The sequence below is a fragment of the Perna viridis genome, chromosome 15 (genome assembly GCF_037379345.1).
Source record: "Perna viridis isolate PV_CMFRI_1.1 ecotype Kerala chromosome 15, ASM3737934v1, whole genome shotgun sequence".
NCBI lineage: Eukaryota > Metazoa > Mollusca > Bivalvia > Mytilida > Mytilidae > Perna > Perna viridis.
Window position 1 is genome coordinate 6880935 of NC_142459.1, and position 15605 is coordinate 6896539.

Sequence of the window (15605 nt, forward strand, 5' to 3'; positions counted from 1 at the left end):
ACAAAAGGTCTATTATGGCCAACCTACCATAGACCATGCATTGGTTAAAAGATGTATCACGGATCTTACATTTCAACATAACGAGATAATTCGAAGATCTTTATCAAAATTTTCGGAATAAGAACGAGATATCGATAGTGATATTATTTGTTTTATAAAAAAATCAATAAAATAGTGTTTTTTACATACATTGTAAAAGAACATATTTGTTCCGAATTTTTATTCGTATTCGTCACCGTCTTTCACTTGAACGTTTCTGTATTTATTTCACTTCCGCTTGTTTTTTTTTCCATGAGAATTTTCGGAAAAAGACTTTTAACTAAGAGGTAGTTTTATTTGAGATGAACACCAGTTAGATATAATGCAGTGAGATGAGTTTTCTTTTAGCCTTGAAAGTCATGTTAGATTGCAAGACCAAGTGAGCATATTTGAAGGATGATTGAACAGATAAACAATTACTGAGACTTCGCGAACACCCCTGCTGCTACGTACAATACATGTAGAATCGGTTTTCGCCAAAAACAGCATGCATACACGTTTTTGCTTTTGGGGGTTCATGCACCCATGACCAAAGGTTTAATATTAATGTAAACAAACCTTATTCTATAATATTGACGCATTTTGACAAGAAATGGAACCATGAATGTTACTCCTACCATGTAAGAGGTTGGAATTCCGTTCCTCCATACCCCAACCTCTTACTTCTGAGCGCCATATTGCACAACGCTCGTTCTGCCATTCCTTGAAATCAGCAGAATTATTGTAAACTATTTTCCATTTTGAACGTTTTATACAGTTTCTTTACCATTACACGGGAGAAGGTGACTAAACTGAAGAAAAACAATGACCTACCAGATGGAAAAATCCAGCAATCGTGGAAATCCTTTGTAAAAGCAGTTAAAATGAACTTCATATTTGGTTTTTAGCTTTTTGAGTGTGTAATTCCCGGTTGATAAAATTACAGATTTAAAATTTGCAAAACGAACATATCTAATTAACCAACGAATTGCCTTTACTAATTTTTAAGTTCGTTTTGTCAAAAATATATTGTATTCTGTAAAATTAGTGACCTAATTTAAAATTGCTGGTCATTTTGACAACTGTCTTCATTACAAATGTTTACTAGTTATTCAACATTATTTAGGATTTTTATCATTCGATTTCCAGTAGGTTAAACTTCTTTTATGTAAATAAAAAACATTAAGTATTTTAAAACACGTTTAGCTAATTAACATTTGCGGTGGCCTTCAGCATGTCAGATGCTAGAGGTTAGGATGGCACCAAGTCAGAAAATAGCTTGCCAGACAACCTCTAGCATTGCTGGAGTACATAAATGTGATAAAGTCATTCCTTCATTTGTCATTTTTCAGCAGGAGATTTGGTTTGAAAACTGGAGGAGTTTCATCAGCATTTTTTGCGCGCAACTAGTCAAATATGTGTGTAAATTATGAAAAACCTTGCATAAAGTGTGCTTCCTTGAGAAAAAATGCTGATTACTCTACATGTTAGTACTTGAATACATGTAGTTGGTATGACCCTTTTGATTGGTTAACACTTGGAAGAATTTAATGATTTTATCTATTACTGACATTACATAAACAGCATAAACAAATATATCTTTATAAAGTTAACTTTAATTTTAAATGTGTCATCGTTACCAGGCAGATCCAAGGACTGGCGTACCAGACGTTGGCCCCCCCTAAAATCAGTAAGAAAAAAAATTTTCACCACAAGTTTTACCCCCAAAAAATTATGTTTTATCTTGCTTTGCACGGCATTTAATTCAATTAACGCCCCCCATAAACTCTAATCCTGGATCCGCCCTTGGTTACTATAGCTGTTATTAATTAAATAGTTTTCATTTTAAATATGTCACTACAATAGTTACTATTACATGTACATAAATATGCATCAGAATGTTTTCATTTCAAATAGTCATTACTGGTTTGCAACCACTTAAAATCTGACTTCCATCCTGCATTGAATTTGGAATGGTACTTTGCTTCCTTGGGAGGAGATACTGAAACTGAAACATTACGTTTCAACATTTTGATGATTGATGAGTGCTCCAAATTGGAAAATCCACATGGTTCCTCCATTGGCTTGGATAAAACAAAAATCCATACAAAGAGTCCATTTCATTTTCAGTGGATGCCTGGACAGTGTTTCCATAACCATTAAAAGATCAAATGTCCCGCATCAATATTTACACGATGACTGAGTGAATCCCAATTGTTGGTAATAAATCGTTTACCGGTAATCATTTAAGAGGGTGCCACTTGTGTTATATTATCATCACACTGTTTAAATTATGTGCTTTTTGTATCTCTAATAAATCTAACTACAGAGTTAACTTCATTAAAACAGTAATAGAGAAAAAAAGCCCTCATAATGGTAATACATGCAAATATAACTTTTGACTTGAGAAGCACAGGGAGCCAGATTTCAGTCTGACAGGGATTTGACCTGTTAAGTAGCACTTCAGCTAAGAATCATGCAAAATGTAAGACGTGGTTGGAAAGCCTACATATTTTTAATTTGATATTTTGTTTAAAATGCTTTAGTAAACAGAAATTTACATTTGATTTTTCATATAACCTGTGCTCGTAGGAGATAAAAATTGTATAGAATGCACTGTATAATTCAAAAGTAAGAGAGATAACTCTGTAAATGACACTCAAATACAATAGAATCTATTAAATTTTCAGTGTTGATTATCTCCTAAGAGCAGGCAGATTTGAATGAATAATTACACATTTCATGATATAGACCCATAAAACAACTTAATTACAAAAATAAAAATATGTAGCGTTTTTTTGGGTATACCACATTTTTCAGATTTTGCATGATTCTTTCAAAGACAGCTTCTTAATATGAATACACATTAATGACCAACATTGACCTTAGGGCAAAATCTTTCATTTAATTGCCCGACCTTACCCATCTCTCCATTTTTCTCATGGCAATCAAAATTTTTTGACCCTATTATCCTTGTGTCCCATCCCTTTTTTTCATCTCATCATCATTTCATGTTCATTGTCTGAATATAGCTGAAATATTGCTGCTCGGACGTTAAACCCCAACAAACAACAATCAATCTAACTAAGCATCATGCTGTAAGTGCAGCAGACAACTTAGAAATAATTGACAAGCATCCGAAATCAACCAAATTAGATTAAGGCAACACAATAATCATTGTAATATATAGGACATCAAACAAGATGTCGCTTATCAACCCTTTATGTTTTATTTCAGATATCAATGATGTAATTATACAGACTGTACTAGCTGGTTGGACATGAGTTACGACAATACTGATGGTGACAAAGGGTACACAGGTACTTAAGCAATAGACATTTTTTATGAGAGAAAAAATACAATTTTTTTTTCTACAATGCAAATGTAACATGTATTACATGTCTTACAAAATGTTTGAAGAAATATCAGAGCAAATAGACAGATCTTTTGAAGTGGTATGGTATTATGTGATACCCTCTGTAAGTTGTCTGTCAGTCTGTCCATCTGTCCTTCCACACCAGTTTCCAGATAACTTGAGATCAGATCAATGAATTTTTCTGAAACTTTGTAAAGATGTTTAGTAACATAAAATACAGGTCAAGAGTAATTTAAAATCTGAATGGTTTTTTTTAGTTACATGTATGTAGTTTTGAACATTTATCATCCCCCTTTTTTCACCAGTTTGTGGCTGGGTATCACTTAATTTTCTATTAATCCCTTTTTTTTCTTGTACCAAACATTCGACACTATCATTACCTGACATGTATTAACTCTACGGTTAATCCGCTATTTTATTGTCACTAATTAAGGTCTTTCCCCACAGGGGGAAATTCTGTACGGTAATTCTTTTGATTATTATTATTATTTTTTTTTTCTCCTGTAAATTCTTAAAACTGATTTGGCAAGAAAAGTATGCGACACATTGTTACAACACTTCTCGCTATAGATTGAATCACTAGGACTATGCGTTACAGACTTGCGGGGAAATGACATTTAACGCGCCTTGAGTTATTTCCCACACACCAATTTGTTGTTTTTGCCTCTATAGGAAAACTTGTATTTATAGAGACAAACTGACAAGTGCCTAAGGTTTGTCTTGTACTCTGCCAACAAAAATGTCCCGTCGCTAAAAGCGATCAAACTATTCCTTGTATGAGTTATCTAACTTTAACCGACATCAGTTTTCCATCATTGTTTTTATTTTGGAAACTGTAAGGCGTAGAAACATGAGACTTTCAGCATTCATCCTAGGTGACATATGGTGTTTCCAAAAATGTATCACTGACTCGATGACCTCTGATGACCTTGTGCTTTGAAACTGCTATTCCTTTTTCTTCTAATGACACAAAAACAAATAGTCATAAAACTTATCGAAAATGGTTTCCTAAATATAGAAGCAATTTTTTTTTACAAGTAGAATAACATATTGAAGTATTGAATCAATAACGAATATTTGATATCAGCACAATTTGACCAATCACTGCGTCGGAAATATTTACCTGAGAAAAGGGAAAGACCAACCTTAAATAATGAGAGATGGTACCGTCCTACAAATAACACTTAATTGTGATATGAAGTCCCTGTTTTAATACAATATTTATTTCCTTAAACTGCTTAAAATAGAGTATTCACTTATTTCAAGTATAAATGCGATATTTAGTATGGTAATGCATAAGGAAAATTGGAAGCAGTATGGTACTGGTAGTTCATGCTTTGACAACATAATTTCAAAAACCTGAGTGTTGATTTGTAGGGATAATACTGAACCTACAAATCATGTCATTATTGTCTAACCAACTAACACATATTACTTTAGTTGTGATTTTGTCTCTGCCAAGCTTGCAGTATACAGGAGTAAGAGTGGAGACTGGTTGATGCAGTGTCGGTATATTGTGATTGAATAAATTGAATGCGGGGATTTGCTTCAATAACCGTGTCTGCATGTAGGACTACGTAAATGGTTCGATAAGACGTTCTGGTTATACAGTTCATGAGGTATCAAACCCACATGGTACTTATACTGACCAAGTGATTTTTTCATCACTTAAATCTCAGTTACTCCATATTAAGTCCAAATTTACAATTTTTTAGCTCCTTTACTTTATATTCACAGAACACAGTTAAATTTTAGCTACTAGCTTTTGTTTTGATTCAAGATACCTTTTTTACTTATTCTGTCTTACTACAACATCATTAGGAAATATATCGGGTAGATTTCTGAATGTTTAAATTTTCATATCTAGATCAGGATTCGAACCTGAATTTCTAACAAACATGCAAGTACTTTTCATTAAGCTGTCCAGATTGAATTAAGATTACAATGTTCCACATATTCCAAAGTTATTAGTATCTCAAAGCTTGGTTTGTGAATAAGTATGAAACACATGAAAACATGATGCATAAAAATGTGACCATATACCTTTTTGACAGATTCTGTTAAATGAAGAGATTTTGCAAGTGTTTGCAGTAATAAGGAATGATTTAAAAATGAAATTTTATGTACGCCAATATGTGCTATAAGTGAAAATAAGTACACCACGATAACATTCTACATACTTCGTAAATTTGTTAGGGGTATGACCCATGCCCTGTGTGGGTTTTTTTTTTTTTGGGGGGGGGGGGGGTAAATTATGTATAGCGGAGCCTATAAGATAGACGAATTATGCTCAGTAAATCATGTAGTGGTTTAACAACTGCAGACAATATTGACGAATGGGTATTTCAGTTGATACAATAACGGAGACATAGAGATTGGTCCTGGACTTTTGAATCATCTATTTTACCATATATAATGATTGGAAATTAGGCATGATATGTTTTTAGACAACCAGTCACACTTTCTTTGGACACTCTCAGCTGATAGAGTCCACCTATGCATTCATCATAAGCATAATTTATTCTGGACAACAGAGAGAGAAGGTCGATGACATTGTGGCTTAGGAGAAAATTAAGGGAAAGACCTTAGCAAATGTTTTGCAACGATTGTCCTTTAATTGAAACAGTTATTGTAATAAAGGTGTCAACCGTGAGTAGGTTGTAAAAATGACATTCAGCGTTCTCAGATTTTAAGTAGTCTGGGATCCTGCCTTCTGACTAATATGCAGTCAAGAGGTATAAACTCCATACACTTGATAAGGTGAAATGAAAACTAGACTCTTGTACAATGTACATTATTGACAGTGCTGAATTGAAAAATCAAAGTCGTGTTACTGTTATTGGTTCTGATAGGCTATTGTATCTTTTTTTTGAGTAGTACTTTTTTTCCTTTTAGGGGATGATGATTATGACAAACAGAACAAGAGGAAGATCTTACTTGGGAAGAAAACAGATGGGAAGAAAGGACAGAAAGACAAAGGATATGTAATGTTTGATGAAGATGACTCCGATGAGTCCCTAGTCACCTCAGAGGATGTCAAGTAAGGATTTCCATTTATAACAAGATAGAATGATTCACTTTACAAAAATTTACCTTACTCTACCACGGATCAAAGCCAATACTCCTCATTGACAGTCTAATGACACACTGATTAAATAGTGATGTGTCATTCTCTGTAAGAATCAGGCAGTGGGTGAAACATGCCATGAAAAAACCCACCATTTTGAAAGTTTTATTTGCCTATTTGCACCAACAGAATCAAGAATAAAAGCCAAGATTTTCCAAATCACATTGGAAAATAGATTTATAATTTCATTGAAATGCACCGAATATGAACATTTCAAGGGCATATAACTCTGTCAAAAACATCATTTTTTAACATTTTATTGAAAAATTGCTGAGCATATCCAGTGATGCAGATATCAAATAATGGTATTTTCGTATAGAGAAAGCATTCTTGAGGGAAATCATATTGTCAGACTGGTTTCGCATGCTTTCTGTAAAATTGATCTGATGCTACTCACTTATGTTTCTTTTTTTTTCTTTTTCAGGAGCCCATCAAAGTCTAAGAAAGCCAAAGGATTTAAATTCTCCACAAAGAAAAAGGACAAGGATAAAGAAAAAGAGAAGGTATGATTAATTTGTTCTACTAATGATTAGCTCACCAGGCTGGAGGCCATGTGAGCTATTGGCATCACTTGGCATCTGTCGACCGTTGTCGTTGTAAACAATTTTTTTCAAAACTCTTCTCCTCTGAAACTACTTGACCAATTGGAACCAAACTTGGTATGAATGTTGCTTGGGGTATTTTTCATAGAACTGATCTTGGGATTTTTGAGCCGTCAAAAACTTGACTGCCGTTACTAAAATTAGAACATAGGGGTCAGACAATAGTTTTTTGCATATTTCTCCAAAACGGTTACGTTAAGCGCAATTCTGACTGAGTAAAAATGTTCAGCATGATTAGGTCTATTTGCGGTCAAATTTTTATTTTAATCTGTTCAGCTACGTTGGAGTTATTGCCCTTTTTTGACCTTTTTTTGCTATTTTTAATGTTATTTCTTTAAAAAATCTCCTCTGACACTACTTAACCAATTGAAACAAAACTTGGTATAAGTGTTCCTTGGAGTATCCTGCATGGAATTGAAGTGGGGTTTTTTCATCTGTCGAAAAATATGGTCACTCTTACTAAAAATAGAACATAGTGGTTAAACAGTCGTTTTTCGCATATATCTCAAAAACCGTTAGGTTTAACCAAATTCTTTTCAAATAATCCTTATTTTTAGGACTACAAAAGTCTTTAGGCATAAAATTTGTCAGACATGTTCTTATAAGAGTTATTGCCCTTGACAGGGGAAAATGACAGTTTTCAGCCAGTGTATTGAAAGCTATGATAGATTTAGACTTTCATTTACTGAAATGATCCTTATGGTAAGTCCTATTAAAGTTTTCTGGAGTCCAAATTGTTGGACAACTTCTTGTTTAATTTATTGCCCTTGAAAGGCAAAATTCAACCAGATGAGCGATTCAGGCCTCTGGGAGCCTCTTGTTATTTAAAAAGCATGAGGTATATAGAGGTCATGCTGTTCATAACTGTGTTTCTCTTTCCCCTAGTATCAGCATTTATTCTTAAACCACTGAATGGAACTTGATGAAATTTTCATATATTCTTTATCACATGGTGTGAGTGGGACTTTTTCCCATCAGATTTTTTTGGAGGGTTTTCCTGATGCAAAATCTAGACTGCTTTGTCATTTGTTGTTCACTGCAGATCAAAGTTGAAGGGTGGGGCTAATTAACCTATGCTCAATATTCATAGTCTTTAAGCTTTTCATACATTTTATAGGTCCATAAATCTGATTTATATGGTCTTAGCTTATATTTTCTGTAAAAGAAAAAAAAATGTCATTATATCCATTGTAATTACTTATTTATTATATTTGGTTATAAATTTTCTAAATTTAAGGGTGGAGTATAAAAGTCAAGGGTGGGGCATGTTGATTCCTGCTTCCTGTTTTTAACAGTGTACTATATTACTTTGTAAAGATATTAATTAGTACTGAGAGTGGTACCCCCTTATTTAGTACTGAGAGTGGCAAAGGTATAAAAACTTTGAAATATCATATAGACCTCTCTATATAAAATATGGAATGTGTTAAAATTTACTTTAGGAGGAAAAGAAAGAAGTAAAAAGAGAAGAAAAAGAACGTGAGAAAGAAAAGAAGAAGGAAGGAAAAGAGCACAAAAAACATAAAAAAGACAAGAAGAAAGGAAAACAAGAAGTTGAACAGACTACAGACACTACCAGTAAATAGTTTACTACTTTGTATGCAGTGTTTTCATGTTGTAAATTGACTAAGATCCTGTTCTATAAAAATTGGCTGGTGGCTGTTAGCTTCTTTTCTTTGTTCCCTTAGGGTATTAAATACTTGTATATAGTCAATACTTCTCCCAAGAGAAATACGGTGAATAGTTCCCCTAGGGTCACATACATGATGTTGGTATATTGGTAATAGTTTCTCAAGGGAACATTCCTCCAGGAACCTCCATGAAAGTCTTCCTTGTGACGTCTTCTTTGTGAAGCATTATTATTCTTTGTAGATACTTTACCTTAATGGTAGAATAATTAATTGGAAAGAGTGAATTATCAAAATATTATCACGAGTGCCGAAGAACGCCTAGATTTCACGAGTGAGCAGAACTTGTCCCATGCACCAGTTAAATTTTAATCTTAATGCGTTCCCGGCAAGAGTGATCATATTTTGGTTATTCACCATAACCAATTGATTATCCTATTTATTATATAGATTTTCTTCATAATTTATCAATATTTTCAATATGAATATCAAAGTTGTGATGTTTTGGCGGGAGAAAGCGCGAGAGTGAAATTACCAAATTTATTTCACAGTGTGATTTATTGAAATTTATTATACTGGGAACGTTCTATAAAACGCTGCTGTCTATATAATAATAAATTTACCCTATTATAAAGTTTCAAATTCATTCAGGTCCTGAGAATAGAAAAAAAATAATTTGATAGTTTTAATTGGAAACTATTCACATTGTTAGTTTTCATACCTCAAAAGCATAATGTACCCAGGTATGCCAATTTTCTTATTGTATAAAAATGCACACTGAATTCTGAATAGAGAACAATTTAAGAAAAAAACATTTTTTAGGTATTAGTTACAAAAAAATATGTGGAATTCATTTCTAAGAACTGATTGTTCAAGATCGCTTGCATGTCATAATAGTAAAAAAATTGTTCATTGTAATTACAGAGGAATTAGATAAAGCTATATTTGGAGTTCCGCTGACAATAGCCGTGGAGCGGAATAAATGTTACGATGGAATAGAACTGCCAGTTATGTTCAGGGAATGTATCGACTATATTGAAGAACATGGTAAATTGTTTATTAAATATTTATAATAAGAGCTATATAAGAGGCTGTCCATTTAAAAATCAGGCAGATCCTGTGATATGGTTGGCACATGGTAAGTTTTATATCGCCAAATTTTTTGTTCCAGTGTAATGTTTATTTCTTACGTATGTCAAATAGTAAAAAGATGTTTTAATGCGATAATGGATGGCTTGGAAAACAAATTTTAAGTTCTCCAAAAAAGCAACCAGATTTTGCATAAAAATAAAGAGTTATCTCCCCTTTTCAATGAATTTCAATCCTTTCTATGTAATTATTTTTCTCTTTAACTCTTTAAGTTAACTAAAAACCAACATTCAACTTTGAGAAAGAATGCATTTATGATATGAATTGGAGGAAAAATTTTTGAAAACAAAGTTTATCATGTGCAACCCACTGCCTGGACATCCTGTTTAACTTGGTCAAGTTCAAGTACATTGTACTACACACTTAAGGATGTAGACCTAGGGTAAGGGACATAACTCATGAAATCAGTGATATGCTTGTATCATATTCTATTTCACCAAAGCCTCTCAAGCTTTCGTTTGAAGCAGAATAAAATGAATCCAAGTTAATTAGATGCTTACATAAGATTAATGTAAAATGCTGAATACAAACGTTCCAATGCTTTTTAAGAGATATGTCCCTTACCCTAGGTTTACCTCCTTAACATCAAGAGTTATTGCTTAACTAAGGTAGAATGTTCAGGATTTGAATGCTAGGTCGTATTGCCCTATAATTTCTTGTAGTGCTTCCATATTATAAATGATTAGTAGCTAAACTCAGCCAACCAACTTCTATATCATTATACAAACAACTGTATTCACCAATAACTGACTCAAATGACTATGTTTTAAATAATCCTGTGTAGTGCATTCAATGCAAATTAACCTGTTTATAAAGACAACCTGTCTTATATGACCATAATAACCCTGTGTAGTACATTCTATGCAAAATTAACCTGTTTATAATGACCACCTGTCTTATATGACCATGATTTTGATAACCCTGTGTAGTACATTCTATGCAAAATTAACCTGTTTATAATGACCACCTGCCTTATATGACCATGATTTTGCTTTGCCTTGGAAGGTTACGGATGACTGAACCACACTAATTTTATGTTTCAGGTTTGTCTTGTGAGGGTATATACAGAATCTCTGGAGTAAAGTCTAAAATCCAGCTGCTGAAGGAATGTTACAACAAGGGGCTCCCAGTATTTTTAGAGGAACATGAACCTAACATTGTTGCCAGCCTGTTGAAGCAGTTTCTTAGAGAATTACCAGAACCTGTTCTGACAACGTGGCTCATGCCCAAGTTTGAAGAGGCTTCAAGTTAGTAATTTTTATTTCTCTGATTATTAACCGGGGTTCAGATTTACATTTAAGGCCTTGTCTTCATTTATTAGAGGTGGTTACCTTTTCAGTTTCTCAATATTTTTGTCATAGGCCTATTTTTGGCATTTTGCACAAAATAGAAGGTTGTGTTTTACTATTTACTATTTGGAATTTTCTGAAAGTCTTGTTTTGTTTTTTGTTTTTTGGTTTTTTTTTTGGCATGTATTTTCTCAGTTGTTTCCATTTTTGTACTTCTTGCATCATATTAATAGATGATACTATACACATACTGCCTGTAGTAGAGGATGTTATGTTGCAGTATCACATGAGGTAAATATATTACACGAAACAAAGTTGAGGGTGATATATTTACAGAATGTGATACAATGCATTGTATCATATTATATATGTGTTATATTATACATGTACAGTCGACTCCACTTAATCGCATATCGCTTTATTGCATATTTCGGTTATTAGCATAATTTTCTCCTGCACAAAACCATTTCCTATTATTCTATTAGGGAAAAAATCGCTTATTTGCATAGGCCTTGGAGGTGCATTTCGGTTTATTGCATAGAGAATTTTGCCTCGTTCAGGTAAAGACAGGTTTTCCCAAATTCTATTTTAAGCCTTCGGGTCATAAATATGTCAATCATATTTATTGTTGTAAAAACTAGATTATCATCAATCAGGAGGTGTTAATAATGGATTAAAAAAATCATGGACATAAAAGACAATATAAATGATTTCTAATTACATTAAAATAAACAAGCACCTAGGTGAACAAGGACTTCTGACGACATGCCGAACATCACCTTATGATGCGGTTTGAGGTTCGGCATGGGGTATTTTTTGTCCCTATTTAAATTCTTCCGACTACAAATGATTATCAATGTAAATTTAATTTTTCTAAATGAGCTGAACAGTTTTGAGTGAGCTTGGGTTACTAGGCATAAATATCATACGAAAATTAAAAGTCATTCATTCAGTACAATGTCTAATGAAATTCAACTACCCTAAGGTGCCCCATACTATCCACTCTTCATAGGAATATATCGAGGTCAATGACGCGTATAATACACAACTATCAGTGTACAATGAACAGAGGAATAAAAACACACAGACCATTTCAAAAGCCCAAAAACTGCAAACATTGACGAATATTACACTGAATCCTGCCTGAAATATGAAATATGGGATTTGCTTTCGTAGAAAGGTCAGGAAATTACTTGACTATTTATAGATGAGAAACACGTGGTTTTACTTATAAATACACACAGCGTAAAGAAGGTCAATAAACAAGACAAACACAATATATATTATTATTTATTGATAAAAGAACAATACAATGAGAAGGTCTATAACAATTAAATACCAGATCAGAAATGTTGAACAGTGATATCCCTGGTTGATCCACAGTATCATCGTCTTACCTGAACTCACACTTCCGGTAAAATCGTAATTTCGGTTATAAAAATAGCCCGGTTATTTGCATGATTTTTACTGGCAAATAGGCTATGCAATTAAGCGGAATCTACTGTATTATTTTTCTTTTTCGAGGCTGAATTTTCTGAATTTTTTATTTCTTATGTGTTCCTCAGTTTATAAAAACCAAACATCTGTACTTACACAATCAAAAATAACTTTATAATTCCTTTATACAAGAAATTCCATTATAATTTCACCATTTTTGTTGCTAAGTGCCAATTGTTGACAAAATACTGATAATTGTTAATTGTATTTTTCAATTTCTATCTTGACAAAAATGTAATTTCTGACTAATTTGAAAATGACCAATTATTAATGAATAATTGTTAAGTAGGAATGATAACCTTCAGAAGAATTTTTTTTACACAAAATATGGCGGTAAATCTTAGTTTTTGTCAGACTACCAACAACCAAAAATCGCCTTGGAAACAATATCACAGCCAATTAGACAATGTAAACATTGTGATTCTGGATTTAAGATGTAATTGGATTTGAACAATATATGGGCTAGCCATTTTGTGATATGAATGAGCAAGTCATTTAACACATTTTAAAATTTGGTAGGTTTCAATAAAACTACAGACAAATTTTTATTTCGAATTTGATTGATTGATTATTGGGGTTTAACACCCGAGCAGCAATATTTCAGCTATATTCAGGCGATTTCAAATTTTAACAATATGTAATGTATGTGATGCAGAGTATAGTATGTATTATAAGTACTGATACTTGTAGTTTTGAAGAGTGAGAAGAGTAAAGTAGAAAGATTTCACAAACTGATCCACGATTTACCTAAACCTAACAGACTGTTGTTATCTTGGATGATTGTCCACATGACACATGTCATAGAAAGGGTAAGTATAATAGGGCCTTCATTTATAGATATATATACTAGAAGTGTCAGCCCCTGTAAGAATCAGGCAGTGGGTGAAACATGGTATGAAAAAAAACCATCAATTTGATTGTGTAATTTGACAATTTGCACCATCAAAATCAAGGACAGAAGACACTATTTTCCATATCATGTTGGTGCATTGAGTTATGATTTCACTGAAATGCACTGAAAAGGAACATTTCAAGGGCAGATAACTCCGTCAAAAACCTCATTTTTCTAACATTCTATTGAAAAATTTCTTAGCAAAGCCAGTGATGCAAAGATCAAATAATGATATTTTCAAATAGAGAATGTATCTTATTAACACTTACACTTACATACATTTATATCCCTCCTCCTCTTTTATGTATTTTTATGGTAATTTATGTATTTACACATTCTGATATCTACTGTTTGTGGATTGATTGATTGATTGATTGATTGTTGGGGTTTAATGCCCAAGCAGCAATATTTTAGCTATATTCAGGTGATGAACATGAAATGGGGGATAAAATGAACATGAAATGATGTACTGTTTGTGGAAAGTATACCTTTTGAAATTATTATGTTTCAATATATACAGCTGGTACAGTTTGGCACTGTCACTCCTAAATAGACTTTAATTAAGTAGCTGTCTTTGTAAGAATCATGCAAAATCTGAATAATGTGATACATCCCAAAAAAGGCTACATATTGTTGTTTTTGTAATTAGTTGTTTTATGGGTCTATACTATGAAATGTGTAATAATTCATTGAAATTTGCCTGCTCTTAGGAGATAATCGACATTGAAAATACAGTAGATTCTATTGTATTTGAGCACCATTTACAGAGTTATCTCCCTTAATTTTGAAATCTACAGTGCATTCTATATAATTTTTATCTCCTAAGAGCACGGGTTATTTGAAAATCCACATGTTTCTTTCTGTTTACTATGACATTTCAAACATAAAAATATGTAGGCTTTTTACCCATGAATTGCATTTTGCATGATCTTTATCTGGAGTGCTACTTAAATTTGGTAGGCTGTATGGGTACAACATACGAATGTTTCGTCAATTCAGGAAAGTTTTTCTTGTTGCTTACTTAAGGAGGTAGACCTAGGGTAAGGGACATAACTCATGAAGTCAGTGTTAATTCTTGTATCATATTCAATTTCACCATAGCCTATAAAGCTTTCATTTGAAACCGAATTAAATCTGTCCAGGTTACTTTGATGCTTGCATGATATTGATGTAAAATGCTGAAGACAAACGTTCCAATAATTTTTATGAGTTGTGTCCCATACCCTAGGTCTACCTCCTTAAGTCAATCAATATTTGTTTCCAAATTTTAGAGAATTTGAACTCTTACATTTTTGCAGCAGCTAAAACCATACACAGGTGGGTGTACTGCACCATGAGTATAAAAGTTGCAAAAATCAACAAATGGGATAAATTTCCTCGAGTAAATTTTATGAAGTGTTTTATTGTTTATTTTTTACAGCAAAAAGAGAATAAGATGACATTACAGAATGTGTCCATTGTATTGAGTCCTACCATGCAGATAAGCCACAGAGTACTGAATGTACTATTCTCTCATGTTAAACAGCTGTTCAAACATACAGAACTTAAAAAGTAAGTGTGAATCTTCCCTTCCAAGCTTCTACAGACACAAAGCCCTGAGTGGCTCTTTTACATGATCAAATTTCTGTTTCTAGTATACAACGTCTATTGCATATATATAGATTGGTATTTTAAATGTACTGCAAGGCTAGGATCTTTTTTAACATATAGAACTTGAAAAATATGTCAATGTCTACAGTTAATGGTAAGAAGAAGACCACTCTAGCACATATTATTTCACTCAGATGGGCATACTTCATATAATTTAAGTAAAAGAAATATCGCCTTTATTTTTTTTTGTTTAAGAAAGCATAACAGGGTAAATAGATGTTTGTTTGTTTGTTGGGGTTTAACGTCCGAGCAGCAATATTCCAGCTATATTCAGACGATGAACATGAAATGAAAAAATGGATGGGACACAAGGATAATAGGGTCGACAAATTTTGATTGCCACTGGAAAAAGGGGGATGGGTAAGGTCGGGCAATTT

General features: G+C 33.0%; 1 protein-coding gene across 4 annotated transcripts in view; it reads left to right on the forward strand.

Moving 5' to 3' along the window:
* The first annotated feature begins 257 nt into the window (after nucleotides 1-257).
* The window catches only part of LOC148596733 (uncharacterized), a 29978-nt gene continuing 14630 nt past the window's right edge, over nucleotides 258-15605 (forward strand). For 2 of the 4 annotated variants that reach the window (XM_088562801.1, XM_088562803.1), the window contains exons 1-9: nucleotides 258-326; nucleotides 3256-3338; nucleotides 6290-6434; nucleotides 6946-7024; nucleotides 8566-8701; nucleotides 9676-9798; nucleotides 10944-11147; nucleotides 13377-13495; nucleotides 14999-15129. In XM_088562801.1, the coding sequence (XP_088418927.1) occupies nucleotides 3299-3338; nucleotides 6290-6434; nucleotides 6946-7024; nucleotides 8566-8701; nucleotides 9676-9798; nucleotides 10944-11147; nucleotides 13377-13495; nucleotides 14999-15129 (977 nt within the window). In that variant the 5' untranslated portion in view covers nucleotides 258-326; nucleotides 3256-3298. Of the gene's footprint in view, nucleotides 419-3255; nucleotides 3339-6289; nucleotides 6435-6945; nucleotides 7025-8565; nucleotides 8702-9675; nucleotides 9799-10943; nucleotides 11148-13376; nucleotides 13496-14998; nucleotides 15130-15605 lie in introns of all 4 variants that reach the window. The other 2 variants (XM_088562802.1, XM_088562804.1) reach the window with 2 other exon arrangements.